The 21,031-nt window shown below is 36.7% G+C and overlaps 1 protein-coding gene across 1 annotated transcript; it reads right to left on the minus strand.

Annotated features, from left to right (window-relative positions):
* Window positions 1–9,956: 9,956 nt before the first annotated feature.
* On the minus strand, window positions 9,957–20,747 carry LOC136263473 (uncharacterized). The gene is made up of 2 exons (XM_066057998.1): window positions 17,878–20,747; window positions 9,957–11,056 (listed from the first exon to the last, which is right to left on the minus strand). The coding sequence occupies exons 1-2, from the start codon at window positions 20,710–20,712 to the stop codon at window positions 10,568–10,570; spliced, it is 3,324 nt and encodes a 1,107-aa protein (XP_065914070.1). The 5' UTR covers window positions 20,713–20,747; the 3' UTR covers window positions 9,957–10,567.
* Window positions 20,748–21,031: the final 284 nt, after the last annotated feature.

Below are 21,031 nucleotides of genomic sequence, written 5' to 3' on the forward strand. Positions count from 1 at the left end.
TTGGCATGTTGATTCAGTAGCTACATATTTATGTGAAGCTTTAAAATTAATAGTTTAATAGTAGCTTGCTAATGTAATAAGTTATGAATTTCAAATTAGAAAGCCCTTGAAAATCTGATGCCAGCTGCCAAAAGTGCTTTGTTCTGTAACTAAACAAGGATTGGAGTCATCACGGTTTAAAATTCTTACGTGCGTTTCATTGGACATCTTGGTTATGGTTTAACTATATACATGTGAATGTTTATTTGTGATGAAACCAAAGAAGCCAAATTATAGATTTCTACTGTCTGGTTACTGTTCAAAGATAGGAAGTGTAAGTAAACTGTATATTTAATGCAATAATGTTACAACCATCGTAATTTGCTAATAAAAGTAGTTTTCAGTCATCATAATCATCATCATCACTATCTGTTATATTGATGGCATCTAACTGTCCTCCTTGAGGAACATCTTCTGTAGGCTGATTCTCACAAGATGACAGCCTGCAAAGTTCTGAGCATTTTAGTCCATTGACAACACAGCTACACTTCGGTGCTGTGCATGACTTAACACAGTTACATGCCAGGAGTGCCATAACTGACTCTGGAGCTGTACCAAATATCCATCCAAACAATTGTAAGAGTGCATTGACCTCCCAAATTCTCCAGCTTCCAACCATGCCCATTAGGCAGTGGTACTTCCGGCTTTGGTATAAGACATCTTCTCCAAATTGCTGTCTGACAGTTGGCATGGAAAATATGCTTCTTCAAAGCATTACTGCAGGGTGGAAGGTGATGAGGTTCAACATAACCCTTTTTTGCTGCAAAGAGCCCATAGCGCAGATCGTCAACCTTAGTTGCTGATGTTTTTGACAAATATAATTGGCAAGTAAATGTCTCTAGTTTATCAATAAGATGGCTTGGTACAATCCATTCCTTTCCAAGACCACTAAATGTTTCCTGTAGCTCAGCATCTCCTATCATCAGTTTCAATACATTCAGCTTCCCACGTCCAGCAAAAGTGCTGACTGAATCACATTCAGTAAAACTATGGAATCCTATAATGGCTTTGCAAACAGACTCTCCAAAAATTCTTGTGATTTTCTGTATTTCAATATATTTCACCCTAGCCTGGGTCTCACTTTTCCAGTAAAGTGAAGCAGTGATTTCATTCTGGAAAGCAATCAATAGCAAAAAAAACATCTGTGTCATCCGAAACAATTACAACTGCTTCAAAACCAGACATTGCTGCATGAGCTGAATGCAAAAGAATCCGTGTGTCTGCTTCTTCTTGGCTAGATTCTAGTTCTGGTATTGCTTTACAGCCTTGAGCATTTATGAAGTGACACATTTCATTTCATGTCACAAACAGAGATTTTCCATTAAGTTTTTCAATGGATTTCTGCTGCTTCCATTCACTAGTGAGAAACTGAATAAGGGATATTTTGTTACTTGTGGAAGTAAGAAATTTTCTCCACTGTACTACAAGCTGTTTTGATTGAATGTTCTTGTATTCTACACTTTTTATGGAGTTTTCATTATAAACATCAAAGACAATGTCAAGCCTAGTACTGTTTGAAGCTTCATGAACAGCTTTCAGCAAAATTTAAGATGCAATTTCACCAAATGTTTTCTTTTCTCCTTTTACCTTGTGAACAATTTCCATTCTATCAACTATGCAAGCAGATGACAAAGAGATGAATTCAAATGCTGGAACATTCTTTTGTAATTCCCTGGATAGTGTGGACTTTGCTGTTTTCCTAGGTAAACCATCAGCTGTAGCAAGAGACCATGGCAAGGGACTTAGCGGAAACTTTAAAATTTATTTCGTGTCAAGTTGTCTAGTCTGAGCCATCATTAAAATATTCCCAAACAGTCCAGTGTTTGCCCGTAGCATAATGTCCCTACCATTACTTCTCACCCTCTTCATTTTGCAAGTCTCACTAAAAGTTTTAAGTTTCATTTTGGGAAGGGTATCATAAAAACTTTTCAATGGAGGATTTGCTTCAAGTCACTGCAATATAAATTGTTTATAAGCATCTTCACCATGTCTGTGTGCTTGCATAAGATCTGCAGTGGTTTCATCTGGTGTATCTATATAACTGCATCATTTACAATGCTGAGTAGTTCACTAGAGTTTTTGAAGGGATTTACCAGCAGCCAATCACATCAATAGCTTTGCTAAATGTCTTTTCATCTTTGATAATTTGAGGGCTGTGCATATCTGTGTGTTGTAAATCAAATTTGTTTACTTGAACCATCTCACCCAATGCAAGCACTTCTGTATACTCAGAAGTTAAATAGTAACGTCTGACAGCACCAGGATTTAAAACTGAAATGACATGTTCCTCCTGGAGTTTTTGTATCTTTATTGATTGTTTCTTCTGTTGTCTGATCAACTGGAATGCGATCAAATGTATTTGACTCCCCTATCTGAACAGCAAACCAACCCTATTTGAAACCTTCATAAACATTAGGATGTGTTTCGTAAAAGGCGAGACATCTCAGCATAATAAACACTAAGGTAACGTGCATAATTGATTTTGTCACATGCAAAACACCAAGGTAGCATATAGCGGATACATGCAACATGAAGATCCCACATGGCCCCCCTTCCCCCCCCCCCGCTCGTCTCTACCGCCTATGTCTTAAGGGCTTCAAGAGAAGGCAATTGAGATCTTCATGTTGCATGTATCTGCTATATGCTGCCTTGGTGTTTTGCATATGACAAAATCAATTATGGGACACTGTTTGCAAGAAAAGATCGAGATACTCTAATAGAACAGTCAGGATCTGGATACTCTAATAGAGCAGTCACAGTATTCAGAGAAGCAGTGTAGCAAGTTACTTAGTTACGTATGCGTAGGAATATATAAATAAGGAGATATAATTGGTGGAGAGCAGCTATTGTCAGGAGGCTGTGACTTTTTTTTTTTTCTTTTCTTTTTTTTTTTTTTTTGGTCTTCAACTTACAGCTTGGGTGAAGTTGTAATTCAGAATAGAAACCTCCTTGCCTCTGGGGCCCCACTTTAACTCTTTGCCCTGGGCCCCTTAATTTCTCTGGGCATCCCTGACTACATACTACATTCTTGTCCTGTTTCTTTGTTACAAGCAGCTGAAAAAGTGTAATATCTGGGTTCTGAATATAAAAAGGTAGACAGTAACTCTTGGGATCAACATAGTTAAGCTTCACCTAATCTAGCAGCACCTGAGCGAAGCCATCAAAGGTGCCATGACACAGCACCAGGTTTAGCATTATTAAATTATCATCAGTGCTGATCCCTTACTTTTGCTTCTAACTATATACTACTTAGAAACTCTAATCCACTCACCTAGCCAGTAGTTAGTGAATCTCAGCAAAAAGATTCCACTGCTTCATTTCCATGGGATAGCATGAAAACATGATTAAGCAGCCAATCAAAAGTAACTAATACTTTTGTTGAGGCAGCATGGAACAAATCAGTGTTTGCTGTTTAGCTGATGAAAGTGGACTGCTATCATGCCTATTATTAATGTCTATGAGTAAATATTTTATGATACTTGAATGGTACCAACCAACCAACCATTGTGACTCATGGGCTAAACTTGACTATTTTAAAAACCATAAATATACAAATAATGGCATAACTGTGGTTGTTACTATGGTAAAAAGTGCACAAAATGCGATAACCCTTGAGAGTAATCATGTGCAAAAAACAGAATTAAAAATATATGGTGTAGATCAAAAGTTATAATCAAATAATATGAAATTTAAAATTGTCTTGGAGATATCTTGTTGCACCATAAACTAGAGGCCCTACAGTGGGAAAGCTACTGATTCAGCATTGCTATCTTACCGATATCCAATCTATAGACATGTATCTTTCAGGAAATGCATGATAGAATTGGCCACCTTGAATGGCACTGATGTGACTCACGAGCTAAATACTAATCTAAAAAAACATAAATACACAAATAGCAGCATAGTTATGGTGGTTGCCATGGTAACAAGTATACAAATAAGTGACAACTCTTGAGAGTAATCATGTGCAAAAAACAGAATTAAGATATGTGATGTAGATCTGAAGTTATAATCAAAAATGTGAAATTTAAAATTGTCTAGGAGTTGATACCTTGTTGCACCATGGTAACATAAACTAGAGGCCGTACAGTGGGAAAGCTACTGATTCAGCATTGCTATCATGCCAATATACAATCTATGGACGTGTATCTTTCAGGAAATGCATGATAGTATTGGCCACCTTGAATGGTACCGATCGGTCAAATTTGGGTGACTGGCTCACGGACTATTAATAGATTTTATAATAGCATATTTCAGTTAATCATTAAAGTGTTTGTTAACAAGTAAGGGTTGTGCATGGATAGCATGGTAACTGTTATCCATGCTTAAAATTATCTAGCTGCACCCATGTACCTACCAGTATAGAATTTGAATTGATGGAGATAATATGGCATCATAAGACTTTGTGTTTGTGCATGCAGTTATACTCAATGAATTGAATAAAGTTCCCTCCAATACATTTAAGATAATTCTGTTATCATGCATATAAGTCCTGCATGCTTTCCCATCAGATGCTTGTCTACTAGCTATGTACTAGGTTATGCATTTTTTTTGCATGATTACAATGACATGTAGGCCTTAATATTTTAGCCTGTATACAGTTATTATAGCTTGCAGGGAAGATACTATGAACAAACTAAAGTCCATCGCCAATTGATCAGTTCAAGGATCAGTTGTGAATATGAAGTACATGCATGACAAGTGTAAGTTTCTTGATGTTATAGCTTACTAAATTTGATGCTATATTATATCCATTAACATAAATGGTATCATTACTGACGCAATGAATTTTGTGTTTGTACATGCATATAGTAGATGTACATGCATTGTATAATATACGTATAAAGTTGACAATTAAATAACTGATGTTATACTCCATCCATCACCTTGGGTGCAGGAAACATCTGTTATGTCTAAACAAACTATCACCCACACTATGGTAGCAGCAAGGATCTCAATAGCAAGGACAATCCCAGATTAGAACAATTTAAAAAATTGTATGAGGATTCTCACTCGAGGATTCTTTAAAAGAATTTTTATCTAGTCATTACATATGATTAACATCTCATCCCTGATGGGTTTTGCTATAAGTTAGCAATTGCATATAGCACCTGCCACATTAACATATATACACACTTATTAACAGAAGAGTATTTACTTTATTACAACAGGGGCTAAAATGTTATCACCAATCATCACAAGCTGGATCTCCAGGATGCGTTACATCACAGTTATCTTGCATCTTTGTGGCCAAAGTCCCACCCAGCTGGACAGTGTGCCAAAGAATGTCCTGAATCAGAAAATTAGTTTTGCATCCATCAAATATGACCTGGTCTGACAAAACCAGCATGACTAAACAAATTATGACTTGTGTAAAATTTTACCAACTTGAAAAGGCTGTTGCATAGTACAGTAATGTATATGGATTCATTAAAGATAAGATAATTAAATTATGTGTTATTATCAACTTGGATATAGACTATAAAACTGGTTTTGTCGGATCAGGTCACAAAATATGAAATTCTCACCACTGCATGTAGTAGTACTGACTAACCATCTTGTGGTAAGAGATATAACTGAGCAGAAAATGCAATACATGTACACTACAACCAAGTTCCACAATAAGAGCAGTTGATGGCACCTAAATGAGGTCTCATGAAGTACACTTTATAGACTTGTCCAAATTTCATGGCCACTGGAATGAAGTCATGAAGTATACTAATATACATATAACAAGGCTTAGTAGATGGCCAATCACTGTGATGATATAATAATCTCTCATTGGTGCATCCTTGCCAGACATGAATGCAGCCACAAAGAGCTCATTGAAGCATAATTATACAATCTAAATGCAAAATGTCATTAAAATCCATACAAATGTTATGCAATAACAGTGGTCAGTCAGTTGTGAATTTAAGTCTGTAACAGCTTGTGGAGATCCTAGGGCAGAATATTGTTAAATGCTGAAAAGATTACTGCTTAAAAAATTGCTGCTGAGAAAGAAGAAACTACACGAACAAAGGCACTTTTGGTAGCTTTTACATTGACAATTTTAACAATTCATTATCATGAACATTAATAATACAATTAACAGCAGCTACATATAATATGGCATTTTAAGTAGCTAAGAGTGCTTAAAACCACTGCTAAGCTATTTTTCTTCAGATATTGGATGACTGATACATGGTGCTATTAGCCATATTTGGCAATTGTGTACATTAAAATTAAAACAACTGTAGAAAATGTTCCCCAAAGCCAGTCAGAGGATTGTGGATATCATGTGTTATTCTTCAGAAAATTCTGCTTCTAATGGTACAAAATTTATCATGATATCATTTTGAGTTTTCACTTGTTAATTACCCTTTAACAGCCAGACTAACGTTTAAGTATACAATATACCTCACAGTGTTGCAGTAACTTAAGTACAGTGAAACCCCTTTAAGGTAGACATTTTGGGGGGAATTTATTTTTATCCTTGGTAAAGGGTGTCCTTAGTTATAGGGAGTGTGTACAAAGTATTATAAATCATAGTGTTGTTGATTAAAGACTTTAGGGATATAAGGGATTTCATCCAGCTGGATTGCATATAAGCACAACAAAGCACAAAATAAAATGCCAATGGATAATGAGCTGGAACATGTCTATTAGATTTTTCTATTACCATTATAACCTAAATAGTTCAAGGGCAAAAATTTTTGTTGATTTGTATAGGTTATTACACATTTGAGTGCAATTAGGGAACATTGTACAAGTTGCAGGAGGCCGCCAAACCAAGTGCAATTTTGGCGGTAAGCTATACAAGTATACATTATTCTCTAGCATGACATTGCATGTGATTATCCACTAATCACATGCATAGTAACACAGTGACCACCCTTTATGCTTTGTAGTTCACAAGAATCCATGGCCATTATATTTCATCATTTTTTCAGCACTTAAAAGTCTGATTATTATATCATTAGTTGTTGCTCCTAAAGACTTCATAATTGTGTCAGCAATTCCGATTGGCTATAGCTATTCAAATATCATACTTGTTAAAAGGCTTCAGCCCATTTGGTTAGTTTACAGTTAAGTGGGTAGAAGAGAAATTCACTACAGAGCATTCGTGATCACTCCCTTGGGCTGTAAAAATGTTTTATCACCTAGCAACTAAATTAGTAGAATAAACAAGCCACATAACAGGTAAACAGCAGCTCCTCCTTGTGCTTTCATCTAACCCAAACTGGGTAATTGGAAATGGAAACTGGAAATGGAAAATGGAAATGATTAAATCATCATATAAACATACCTTTTATAAAACCCTTGTTTAGTGGCCACCTATTAAAGACCACCTTTTTACAAAGACCACCTCCATACAAAGACCACATTACAATTATGTCTCAGACATACTTACTGACCAGACCTTTTCACGATCACCTTTATAAAGATCACCCACTTACCACCTCTTCATATCGTAATAATATCCAAACATTTATTTCATGACTTTATCAAAACAGCTAGGTCAGCTAAAAGTGCTAGGCTCTTAAGGTCATCATCTCATTATGAGACCTCATTTTCCACTTGCATTGACTGTTTTTGTATGACATGTTCTAAGCAAAGCAGATAGACAGATGACTCAGTTGAGTGAAGTGTGGACAAAAATATGGGAGATGACATTGACCCCGGCCTTTCTATGAGTTATGAAATACATGTTTGGTGGTAAAGAGGTGGTCTTTCCTTATAAAAAGTGACCATGAAGTGGTCTAATCAATTAGACCATTAAGTATGCCATAGCTATCTTTAGAACCTAATTATATATGTGGTCATGCAACGTCGTACAGAGGTGGTCTTTGCAAAAGGTGAAGAGCTGACCTCTAAGTGAGGGTTTTACTCCAGATTTACATTTTAATAAAGCCATGAAATAGATGTTTAACTATTATTACACTGTGAAGATAAACCTACCCGGAGTAGAACCCTTGTTTAGTGGCCACTTCTTAAAGACCACTTCATGGTCACCTTTTGTAAAGACCATTCTCTTTACAATAACTACCTCTGACCATTTCCATTTTTAATTTCCACTTTCCGTTTCCAGTTTTCATTTCTTAATTGCCCAACCCAAACTCCATTATTGTCAGTAGACTATATAAGCCACATGACTAATTTGGGTTGTTCAAACAATGGAGGAACCTGGACAATGGGGGTGCCTGGATAATAGAGGTCTGAGGTTCCACTGTAATTAATGTTCTGACTGCTATGTAATATGTATCTCCACAACTCCAGCTGGGAAGCATATGATGGCTCATCCACCTATGATGCATGATTAGAGATACATGTGCACCTTCTGAGAGGTAGCTACACACATACTATGATGTGCATGTATACTTCTTGAAATGACATAATTTATGGGTATTGTTGCAAGCTGTTTGTGGATCAAGCTTAAGTCACCACCTGGTCTGGAACATTTTCTGCATTCAGCATTATGTAGTTTTCAGCTTCAGGTTTCTAACTCCCTACTTCACAGGCTTAGGCCCCAAAGGCTGTGGATGACCATATATGATTATTATTTTTTATTACACACAGTTTCAAATCATGAGACTAGCTAGAAGGTATAAAAGAAAGGCTATATACTTCACATATTTGTGTCTTTGCATGCCATAGTCTCAACTCAACCTAATGTAAACTGAACCAGAGAACTAATACAGTTAATTTTCCATGTGTTAGTGACAATTTCATGCATGCTATGATTGAACACACATGCACTCTACTATTAAAATCTGGTCCCTTTAGCTAATATAATGTTATTTTGTGTTATAGTAAATCTGAGACATGCAGCCAAACAATATAAAATTAAATTATACATGCTCATGCATGCGTGCGTGATATCCTTATTGTGACGTATGTGCACATGCATCAATAGATAGCATGTAAATGGCCATGTATATATGTAAATTAGTATGCACTGTATTTTGCTGCAATGGCATAGATTGCATAGCTATACACATGTAAAATTTCAACTAACCCATGCATGCAATATTATACTGATGTAGGTATATATAAACTATCCTACTGCTTATGTCAAGACTATATACTGATCATTTCATGACCTGGAAGGCATGATCTAACTTCTAAACAAATAACTGTAGAATTACCTTAGCGTTCACTAGCAGCAGTAAGTGCAGGTGTCAATATTGTAGGGTAATACCAGACATAACAGCTGGCTGGCTGATCTGTTATGCCTGTCAATCTCTGAGAGATTTAAGGTTTTTAAAACGAAATGATGATATAATATGCAGATACAACAAATTGCAATTAATTTGTTAAAGCAATGGGAGTAAAGTTTCTATCTAAAGGCATTAAATTAAATTTGAGACACTATGATAACCAGGCCAATTGTATGCTGAAATTCTTAATGGCTGCCCAATTCTTAACGGTTGCCCTGATCACTTGACTGCTTCTATAGCTGTAATTAATTAATATGACAATTTCAAAGAATTACACTTATTGGAATTAACACTGCTTAAAAGGTTCTTAGTTTACTAAGTTGTTAAGCTGCTTTACTGTAGTTGTACCCAGTTATACTGATAGTAAAATATCAATATATGGAACATATTGTTTTACTAAGTTTTAATTTAAACTCTCAGTAAAAAGAGTAATTATTAACTGTATATACTGGGGCTAGTAAACTAAGAAACTTTAAGAAGTGTAAACTGTAATTTTCTCTGCCAGACTTTTGCCCAGTTGGATACTGTAGCAAGATCTTCCTGTAGACCTGTTCATCATGAGGGATTCTCCTTGCCTGTATGCGTGCACGTACCAGTATAATTATGTGCCTGACCATACAAGAGAAACAATATATATATACTGAAAATACAACATTCCATAGTGCAAGAATATAGTATACACAGTGAGTAGCCTTGTGTACTACAAAATGGATATAATTGCCTCTGGCTCTATAATTATAATAATCCTTTAGGTTTTGATGTTATATACACCATCAGGGATGGTTTTTTCAGGGGTCACAGCTATAAATGGGAAAAATGAAAAACTCTATTAGAATGTATTGAATAATCACTCAAATCTTCTACGTACAGTTTTTTTAATAAGATTAAGACTATAAGTGACCTATACATGCACTGGTGGGAGAAGACACATAATTCTATACTTTATTAGCAGTCAACCACTCTGATAGTTTTAATCATATCCAAATGTTAATGTTGAGGTTAGTTTGATGTCCCCCTGTATACTTCATGCTTTACATAGTTACATAGATTCCACATAACTCTGTTGCATCAGCCAAATACTCTATAATTAATAAAACAACATGCATATGTTTTAAGTGTTTTGATAATTAAATATAGAAATAAACAATTATAAACAAAAAGTAATACACAACATTGCATAATAATGAATATAATACTTACAACATATGAATATAGTTAATGTGCGGTGTGTGTATCTATGTACTACAGTAAGGGGAAAAAGCAAATGTGTCATTATGTGTGCAATGATGCAGTAACTTGGCATGCTGTGTCTTTATTTATACTCAGCATCATTTAAAATACTGCGTGTTTATAAACACAGTCTTATGACATTTTGTGCAAGTAGCATTCTTTAAACTATCAATAGAAAGAAAAAAAATATTGAACTCGCATGACTTGCAGGTTGCTTTACCAAATGCTTTGAGTTCACTGTGCATCTTACATCCCTTAAAATTTGAATTATTTGACTCATTCAGATGCTGACAGTCAGTACATTGCCACTGGTCAAGCTTTTTAGATGAGGGAGATGATGATGATGAAGGTGTAGTGGCAGACCGTTGACGACCCTCCATAGTACTATTATCTGTGCTCTTTCTGTTATACTGATATAAAGCAGAAGACGTCATTACTTTTTCATAAGAAGATGATAATGTAGTGTTTTCAGAAGGGACAAGATCTGCAGAAGAGGCAGGATCTGTAATTCCTTGGTCATTGTTATAGTAAACAACATCTTCTTCTGAAGCAGCTTTTCTAGTGTGTTTACTATTCTCAACTGGATTCTAATATAAGAAAAGTAGTTTTGATCAACTTTTACTAATATTACACATCATTAATATCACAACTCTTTCAACAAAAATTGATAACCATTCTGTAACCTGTCTCTTCTGGTATAACAATGAATGGAACAAGGGAGGTAATCTATGCCTGCAGCTATATTAGTGGACTTTGTACTTTGGTCATACGTATATATACATATAAATAATACTTAGTTATACCATGGCTGTGAGGGATTTTCCTGATATATACACCCAAAGCAATTTTTGTGTACTTGTTTGTTAACTTTTTTTGTAAAATAAACTTATTATAACTGGTTAACCCACAAATACCACATCAAAAGAAAAATGGTGCCACATGCCCCAGCTGTCAATTAAGTGAGATATCCATTATGCTTCATTGTAAGCTATGTTCAACCTATTACACAGCATTACAAATGAAGAACTATTCAAAAAGTACCTTTGCAATCAAAGTAGCCACTATAAAAAAATATGGATAATTTCTGTTACGAAGGGAAGCCATCATGTGCTACCGCCAAATCGACACCAGAAGAGATGAATGAGGACAATGGTAAGTCCATGATGAATGCATTCTTCATACTGCGGTATGCCAAAAGGCACATGTCCGTTAGCAGAAAATTCTGTTTAATAAACTTAAAAAAAAATTTTGTTGAAAATGTTTCGGGTTGATCTGAAGGCTTGGTTGGGCTTAGTTTTACCTAACCAATACTGCTTCATCGTTGTCAGGGAAAGGTGAGGCTGGTTTTTGGGTGGCATTTTTTTTCATGGTCTACACACACACCTTTGTGGTCCCTACTATACAGTACTGATAGCCTTAATATGAGCTAGAATCTACATTACTAGTTAGTTAAGTAGCCATCAAATTTAAACAGCTAAGCTGTGAAAAAAGTGTAGCCTTCAAAAGACCCAGAGTGCAAAATATGTGAACTCAAAATTGGCAGTCAAACTGCAATGACGTTAATGCTGATCATTTTTAATGATCAGCGTGATCATGAAAATGATTAGCATTAACATAATTACAGGCATTTCTTGACTACCACTTTTGATGCATCCTTATTTCACCCTAACTCTTGTGGAGGCCACACTCTTTTCACAGCTTAGCTGTTTTGATTTAGAATGTACGTAGCTGAACTCTCTACAGTGTGACTTGTAATGTAGCTGAACTCTGCTGGTAATTTGAAACATACCTGAACTCTCAGCATGTGACTTGTAACTGTCTACAGGATGACTTGTAATGTAACTGAACTCTCTACACAGGGGCAGATCCAGAGTTTGGAAAGAGGGGGAGCACCTTGCTAAAAAAAGTTGAAAAGCAAAAAAAAAAAAGGTCACAACAATAATAGCTAGTTATCCTTTACCAAATATATTATATCACATATGATATGTAAAATAAAATCCTTATTTATAGCTTCATAAGTAAGCTACACTGCCTCATGAACACTGTGACTGCTTTATTAGAGTAATTGACTGCTCTATTAGAGTATCTCGATCTTGTATGCAATTTCTTGAGGGGGGGGGGGGGCATTTGCCCCAAATGCCCTATCCTGGATCTGCCATTGCTACAGGGTGTGTATTTATACTTTACAATTGCTAAAGTGCTTCAGATAGTTTTGTGGCTTCTAATATGCTCCTCTAAGGAAGTGTCAATGCAGAAAATCTTGGTATGGTTTCCTTGCATGAAGAAGAAGATGACCATGTAATTGCACAGAAGGAAGATGCAGGTGGGCGGGCAGGAGTTCAGAAAGTCACCCTGTATAGAGTTCAGCTATATGTTATAAGTCTCTCTGTAGAGAGTCCAGCTAAGGTACGAGTAGGAAGTTTAGCTACATAACAAGTCTTCCTGTAGAGAGGTCAGCTTTGTTGCAAGTCTTTGGTTTTTGCACTGTATCTTATTTAATACACTTACTACTTCCTTTCCACTTGAAGCTTGCTAGTGGGCCTATACTGAGGATACTCCTTGCAAAGAACCAGGGTCATGTTGAGTTAAGGATGCTTTTCAAGGTTTTTTGGTGTGTGTTCTATTAGGATTTTTACAAAATAAGCATGGGTGATCCCTATCGTGAACCCACTAGTATGGTTCATATGATTCTTACTGAAATAAAAAATTGTAATTTTGCTTACATCTGTTTGTTTGTTTTTTGTGACACAGTTTTTGATTGGCGAATCAACGCATACCATATCATGGTACCAGACACATTATAAATATCAACTGAACTAATGAATTATCAATTATTGAAAAATGAAGTGACCATTCTGCTTTGTAATCAGCTTTGTTCTACCCATTATGCAGCAGTACATGAAGAATGATACAAGAAGAACTTCTGCAATAAATCAGTGCACCGTTATACATGATTGTCGTACTTAAGCCATAATGTGTTAGAATCAAATGGTAGTGGAGAATGCATGATTCTTTATCATGGTTGCCTTCAGCTGCAGTAAGACAATAATATTAGTATATGTAGGAAAATCTTATAATCAGTCAGTCAATCAGTCAGACATTCAGTAGAAAACTAAATAATTTTCATAGCAATTTATTGGAAGTATTTTGGGTTGCACTGGAGGTATGCACGCCTAAAGGCATATTACACCTAACCAAGTTGTGTTGCCATGAAGGAAGCTGATTTTGGTTGACATTTTTTGGTGAAAAAATGCAACCTTTCATAATTTCCTATGCAGCACTACCGTATATTGTATGTACTGCATATAGCAATCTTAAGTAGGGAAAGTTTATACTTCATGGAACAGGTGATAGTCTCTGCATTTGTGATTTAAATGATCTGTATATCTTACAAATCAGTATTTCTATATGCTTGTATTAAAGAGATAAAGACTGCAAAGAAGACTGAAGCAAGATCATCACAAGTACACAGAAAATGTTGGAATTTTCAACTAGAGTATAGGGACCATAGCACATCGATAAAAAGTACTGAAACAAGCTGGAGTAGTGCACGATATTAAATCACAGTAAAACAATAACAAGTATCATATCCCTACTGCATGTGCATTTCCATTATGGTATCTTGAACACAGTATAGGGATATAACACTTCTTATTGTTTTACTGTGATTTAATATCGTGCACTACTCCAGCTTGTTTCAGTACTTTTTATCGATGTGCTATGGTCCCTACTCTAGTTGGAAATTCCAAATTTTCTGTGTACTTGTTTGTTAACTTTTTTGTAAATATTATTATTATTATGACTGGTAAACCCACACATACTGCATCTGAAATGGAGCCGCATGCCCCAGCTATATCAATTATCGTCTGAAAAATGAACTATCCATTACGCTTCATTGTCAGCTATGTTCAACCCGTTACACAGCATTTCAGATTTAGAACTGTTTGAAAAGCACCTCTGCAATCCATGCATACTGAAAGGAATGGTGCTGCATGCCCCAGTTACATCAATTATCGTCTGAAAAGTGAAGTATCCATTACGCTTTGTTGTTGGCTGTGTTCAACCCGTTACACAGCAGTACAAATTGAGAAAAGCACCTCTGCAATCAAAACAGCCACTTTGAAAAATACGGACGATTTTCATTATGAAGGGAAGCCATCACGTGCTAGTATCGCCAAATCGACACTTTTCGCTGTCAGCAAAGATGAATGGGGCACAAAGGAAGACACTGGTAAGTCCATGGGAGTGTGTAAAATGTGGAGAACGAAATTGCAGAATAACAGAATATAGGTAAAACTTATCAGTCTTTTATAGATTGTAGAAATAGTTAGCTATATGCTCTATAGTAATTTTACTTTATTTACCTTGTACTGAACAGCTCTGCATGGCACGCCAAGGCGAGTACACTACCAATCATCCTAGAATGATCTACCTTAAGTCCATGAAGAATGCATTGTATGTACTGCAGTATGCCAAAAGGCACCTGTCGGGCTGAAGCAACGTCAAACAGTGAAAAAATCAAGTCTGTAATGTATTTACTTCAGTTTATTTATGGATGAATAGCTGATGCTCGCATGATTTTAAGGTATTGGGCTCTGCAAGGAGGTGATGATGACTTTCCCCTTTCCCTGTAGTTGTTCTTTCTTTGTTGTTCCCCTTTCCCTGGGGCTAGTTGTATTTTGTATTTCATTTGTTGCGGTTATATAGTTTGTTTTGTAGATTCTAATAGTAGCATTTGTTGTCATGTGCATGTGTTTTCCACTTTTTGAATACATTCATAAATAAATAAATAAATAAATTTAAAAAGCCCATAGCCTTAACTGTTATCGAGTTACGCTTGTCTGAAGGTATCAGGCAGTCAGTCAGTAGAAAATTCCATTATTTTAAAATTCCACAGCAACTTGTTGAAAGCGTTTCGGGTCAATCTGATAGCTTGTTTGGGCTCAGTTTTACCTAATCAATACTGCCTCATCATCATCACGGAAAATTGAGGCTGGTTTTTGGGGGATGTTATTTTGTGGGCCATGCCACTCCTTTGTGGTCCCTACTATACTCAATTACTCAGTGAGAAGTGGAGTTCCCCATATTCAGTGGTGATGGGCTGGCTCAGTTGCGGTTTGGGGTTCTCCTTACTTCGCTCCTCCATTATGTGCATCCGTGGTTCTCGATCATGCTCTAAGCGTCCTGGTGTGCCCCCAGCAGTAGCCTCGCCGTCACAGAGGGGCATCTACCAGTTCACTAACATTCCCTGGGCTTCTGTAGGTTATTTTAGGTGTGTTTTCTTTAGGTAAATTCTTTCTTTTTCCCTTTTTATGTTGTTTTTCTAGCTTGTTTTCCATAGAGACGTGTGGGTGGAAGGGAGTGCCATTAGGGCCGGAAAATAAAATTTAAAAAAAGCAAAAAAACTATACAGTATGATATGTACTGTATGTTAAAATTTTTTTTAATTATTCAATGGAATTTTCTACTGACTAACTGCCTGCCTGCTCGATAATGGCTAAGGATAAGACTATGGGCTTGATTTTTTCACTGTTTGATGTCGCTTCATCCCAAGACGTGCCTTTTGGTAGGCTTGCACCAATTATGCCGGCATAATTTTGAGCATAATAGGCTAACAAAAGCATCAAGCATTATGTCAGCATAATAGGACAATTTTCAAGAATTTTAATTAAAATGTGCAACGCGCGTGCCAAAAATACTGCACAACATGAATACACTGCACATTATTACTGCATTTCATATCAAAAAAACCTTGCAGTGTTACCATTTTTACTATTTCTTGACTGATTATTCACACTTTATAGAAATAAGATCAAGATACTCTAATAGAGCAGTCAGTTACTCTAATACAGCAGTCAGAAAATGCAGATATACGGTAATAAAACAGTCAGCTCTCGAACATAATCTTGATTTTGAGAGCATAATTTTGAGCATAATAGGCTGGATTTTTGAGCACTGCTCAAAAGCACAGGTAATTTTCTAAGCCATAATTGGCTCAAGCCTAACTTTTGGCCTACCGCAGTACATACAATGCACACATTATGGACTTACCTTTGCCCTCCTTTGTGTCCCATTTCTTTTCGCTGACAGCCAAAGGTGTCGATTTGCGGTAGCACAATGCATGGCTTCCCTACAGTACTTTTGTAAATGGGAATCATCCGTATTTTCCGTGGTGACTGGATTGATTGCAGAGATGATTCTAACATTGTTCTTCGTTTGTAACGCTGTGAAACAGGCTGAAAATAGCTGAAAGCAAAGTGTAATAGTGGCTGCACTTTCGAGGCAGTAATTGATAGTTGGGGGCGTGCAAATTCAGTGTTGTATTTTTGTGGTGACTGGATTGTTGCAGGGGCACTTCTTCTACTGTTTTCGTCTGTAGCACTGTGTAACGGGCTGAACATAGCTGAAAGCGAAGCGTAATGGCCACTGCACTTTAGAAGCAGTATTTGATAACTAGGGCATGCACCATTTGGGGCCATCATTCTTTTAATGCGGTATGCGTGGGTTCACCAGTCATATTAATGTTACGAAAAAAGTAAACAAACAAGTTTAAGGAAAAATTAGGAATTTTAAGATTAAGAAACATAGAAAAAAAGTTGGGAAACAAGGGAAGTCACCTACACCTGCAGATATACTAGTGAACATTTAATCCTCAATTCAGTTTTTGTCTTGGGATATAGGGATTAAATGTTCACTAGTATATCTGCAGGTGTAGGCGACCTCCCTTGTTTCCCATTTTTTTTATCTATGATCCCTAATCGAACTGAAAATTCCTAATTTTTCCTTAAACTTGTTGAATTATAAACCATTATTTAATAATCAAAGTGATGCCGATGTAACAATAATCCTTCATCACACTCATTCCAATCTACCACACATACCATAATAACGGTGGGGAGAAATTTTCACAATTTTCATGAATTGACAACTATTACTGAAAATTTTTACCTCGATCAATGCATTCATTATTTATACATGTGCCATGTCCTAGCAAATCATTAGTCGATCAGTACAATTGTTCAGAATTGTTGCTATTAATAGCACAGTAAAGCTCCTAAAAACATTCATTAGCATAAGCCTTGACACAAATCATGATCAGTTAAAGAACTGTTCATGTGCCAGACATGTTATAGTACTACCAAGATAGCTGTAATCATGCATCCGACTGTCATGCCATCTTAAAATATTTCCACGATGTAGCTATATAGTTAACATGTTCATCGAAGCTTTCTTAAGCTTACTGAAAAGTAGTGTAAAGCCAATCACAGTAGTATATCGCAAATTTCCTTGTAAACATGCAAGCAAAATCTCTACAATTAAAACTTTCATCCTCAGAGAAGCCAGAGTAATTCATGAAAAATTTTCCCCTAATATATTTGGAGGGCCATTACTTAATTATACTACATACCTTTTGCTGATCACTAAAGAAGTCGATACCCCGGATATACTGTATTTTTGCATTCACATCATCTAATGTTTTCTGCATGTTACTCCACTTTAGCTCAGCTGCTTCAAAATTGGCACGCAAATTACCAGTTCGGGCTTTCTCTTCTTCGGTTACTTTGATCAGTTGAAAACGATCAGCTGCTGCTAACCATTGATTGGTATCTTGAAGATATATATTTTTAACACCTTCCAAACCAACTCGAATGACTGTAATGTTAGATCGCTCTACAGGATTATCAACCAAGCATGATTGCATCAACCTTCCCAATGATGAGTCAGCATATGGCTGAATATATTCCATTCTTTTTTGTATCTCTGTAGGGATAATTGACATATCTTTGGAAACAACATCCTTTGGCTCAGGCCACTGGTGGGACATGACATGACAGGCAACACAACCTAGTGAGAATACATCTACTGGTTTGTCATATTGTGGAGTAGTGACTGATCCGGGTGGCATAAAAAATGATGCAAAGCGTGGCTGCATATCTCCTAAATATTTTCTTATGAATTTAGCCACTCCGAGGTCAGCAATTTTGGCAACAAAATGGTTTGTCAATAGAACTTCATTGGAGGAGAGATGTCCATGAATAATATCCTGGCTATGAAGGAACTCCAGCCCTCGAGAAACATCAACCAGGATGGATAATTTGAAGTAATGTGGTATTTTGTGTTGTTTATATTTCTCCAAGAAGCCAGTCAAACCTGTATCCATCATCTCCATCACAAGCCATGGTAGTTTAGCCTCAGAAGTAGGATAGTGAATACCCAACAACTGCACCACGTTAGGATGATGTATTTGACTAGCATAGACGCACTCATTAAGAAAAAATGTCTTAGCGGCTTCATGTTCTGTGAAGGTAATGCTCTCAACCAACTTGGGATCAATTCTCTTTGCAGCACATTGTGCACCATGAATGCAAACCTCGAACACTTCACTAAATGTTCCTGTACCAACTACTGCCTCAGTACTAGTTGTATCAATTTCTGGTAAATGTATTTTCTTTTGCCAACTGGCATGAAGTAGTTCAGTGCTATTGGCTCCAGTTAATGGCAATGCTTTGTCAACAGCGGTTTTGATATTATACAAGCGGACGTGAATTTCTGGTATTTCGGGTCGCTGGTCAAAGTGATCATCCAAACACGACTGCACTACTTCTTGTACTAAAGGATGTGTACATGACTTAAGATATTTCTCTCGTCTTTTTACCTCAACATTTTGGTCATTTTTGTGGTCTTGTGGATAATCCTTTGGTTCGGGCCACTGATGAGACATTAGATGCAAAGCAACACAGGCTAGTGAGAACACATCAACTGGTTTGTCATAATGGGGATTCTCTGAAAGAACTTCAGGAGGCAAAAAATGAACTCTCTGTGGTTGTTCCTTTAATTCTCTGCAATCAAAGACATCAGCCATTTTAACATCTGAAATTTTTGCTACATAGTGCTTTGTAAGCAGAACATTATTAGAAGAGAGGTTTTTATGGACAAAATCTTGGCCATGAAGAAATGCTAGCCCCTGAGAAACATCCACCAAGATGGACAACTTTAATGAAAGAGAAAGCTTATCCTTTTCATGTTTACTTAAGAAACTTGTCAAGCTGTACTCCATCATTTCCATTACAAGCCATGGTAGTTTAGCCTCAGGAGTAGGATAGTGAATACCCAACATCTGCACCACATTAGGGTGGTGTATTCGACTAATTACAAGACATGCAGATGCAAATCGTTTTGCTAAATTGGTTTCTGCAAGGGTATCACCTTCTACAAGGTTGGCAAGAACTTCTCTAGCAGCACATACCATTCCATGCAGAGACACTTCAATAACCTGCCCATATGATCCTTTACCAATTACTACACCAGCACTACCAACTCCAGTTAGATTAAGTGGTTCGATTTGCTTGTCTCTGAAAAAATAACCCTTACTATCCTTTAATCTACTACAAACAGTGGATATTTTAGGGCGTTCTTCTGGATCAACTTGCAGGCATAGTTCCGCCAACCCTTTTAATGATGACTGAGAGCCCTTTAATAATGACTGAGGAAATGATTGAAGATAGTCCTCTCGTCTCTGAATCTCTGTGAGAACCCTTTGAGTAGTCTGTATAACTCTGTCTTTTGGTACAGGCCACTGATGGGACATAACATGACAGGCAACACAACCTAGCGAGAACACATCAACTGGCTTGTTATAATTTGGCTGTACCGACAATGCCTCAGGTGGCATAAAATGAAGAGTACCTGGTGCCTGTGTGAGTTTCATTTCACTAGGCTTTATGATTTTTGCCACTCCAAGATCTGCAATTTTTGCTACACAATATTTTGTTAGGAGAACATTATTGGAGGAGAGGTCTCTGTGGACAATATCCTGACCATGAAGGAACTCCAATCCTTGAGAAACATCCAGCAGCATGGATAGCTTGACATGCACTGGTACCTTTTCCTTTTTGTATTTCTCCAAGAAGCCTGTCAAACTGCACTCCATCATTTCCATCACAAGCCATGGTAGTTTAGCCTCAGGAGTGGGTTGGTAAATGCCTAACACGTGCACCACGTTAGGATGATGTATTCGACTACTTATATGACATTCATCAAGAAACTTTTGCTTCGTTGCAGTAAATTCTGTAGAGGAAACGTTCACTAAATTCGAGTGAATTTCCTTAGCAGCACACAACGTTGAGTGTACATTGACTTCAATAACGCGTCCATATGCTCCACTACCAATCTCTACGCCAGTACTGTTTACTTCTTGTAATTCTATTAAGTGAGGTGATTTTTTACATAGCGGAGAAGCCATAGCGTTGCAGTCCGTATTTAATCTGATCAGAGGTGGACTATGATATTATTGGTAATATGAAAGTATATGTAGTAGACTATAGCTGACATCATTGTTTATGTTTGTATAAACAATGAAAGTACTATACCATCCGTCAAAATAATTCCTTGAAGTACATAGCTAATTAATGACATAATCATATGACATAAGGCCAGGGCGCTTGCTTGTTTTCATCGCGATTTGGCAGTCACGGAGGGCATCATAAGACCATGCACAATTAAAGCTTTGCCAGGTATCGTCAATATCAAGACGAAAGACACCATGTGTAGGAAAGTAGACC

Source organism: Dysidea avara, chromosome 8 (assembly GCF_963678975.1).
Source record: "Dysidea avara chromosome 8, odDysAvar1.4, whole genome shotgun sequence".
NCBI classification, from domain to species: domain Eukaryota; kingdom Metazoa; phylum Porifera; class Demospongiae; order Dictyoceratida; family Dysideidae; genus Dysidea; species Dysidea avara.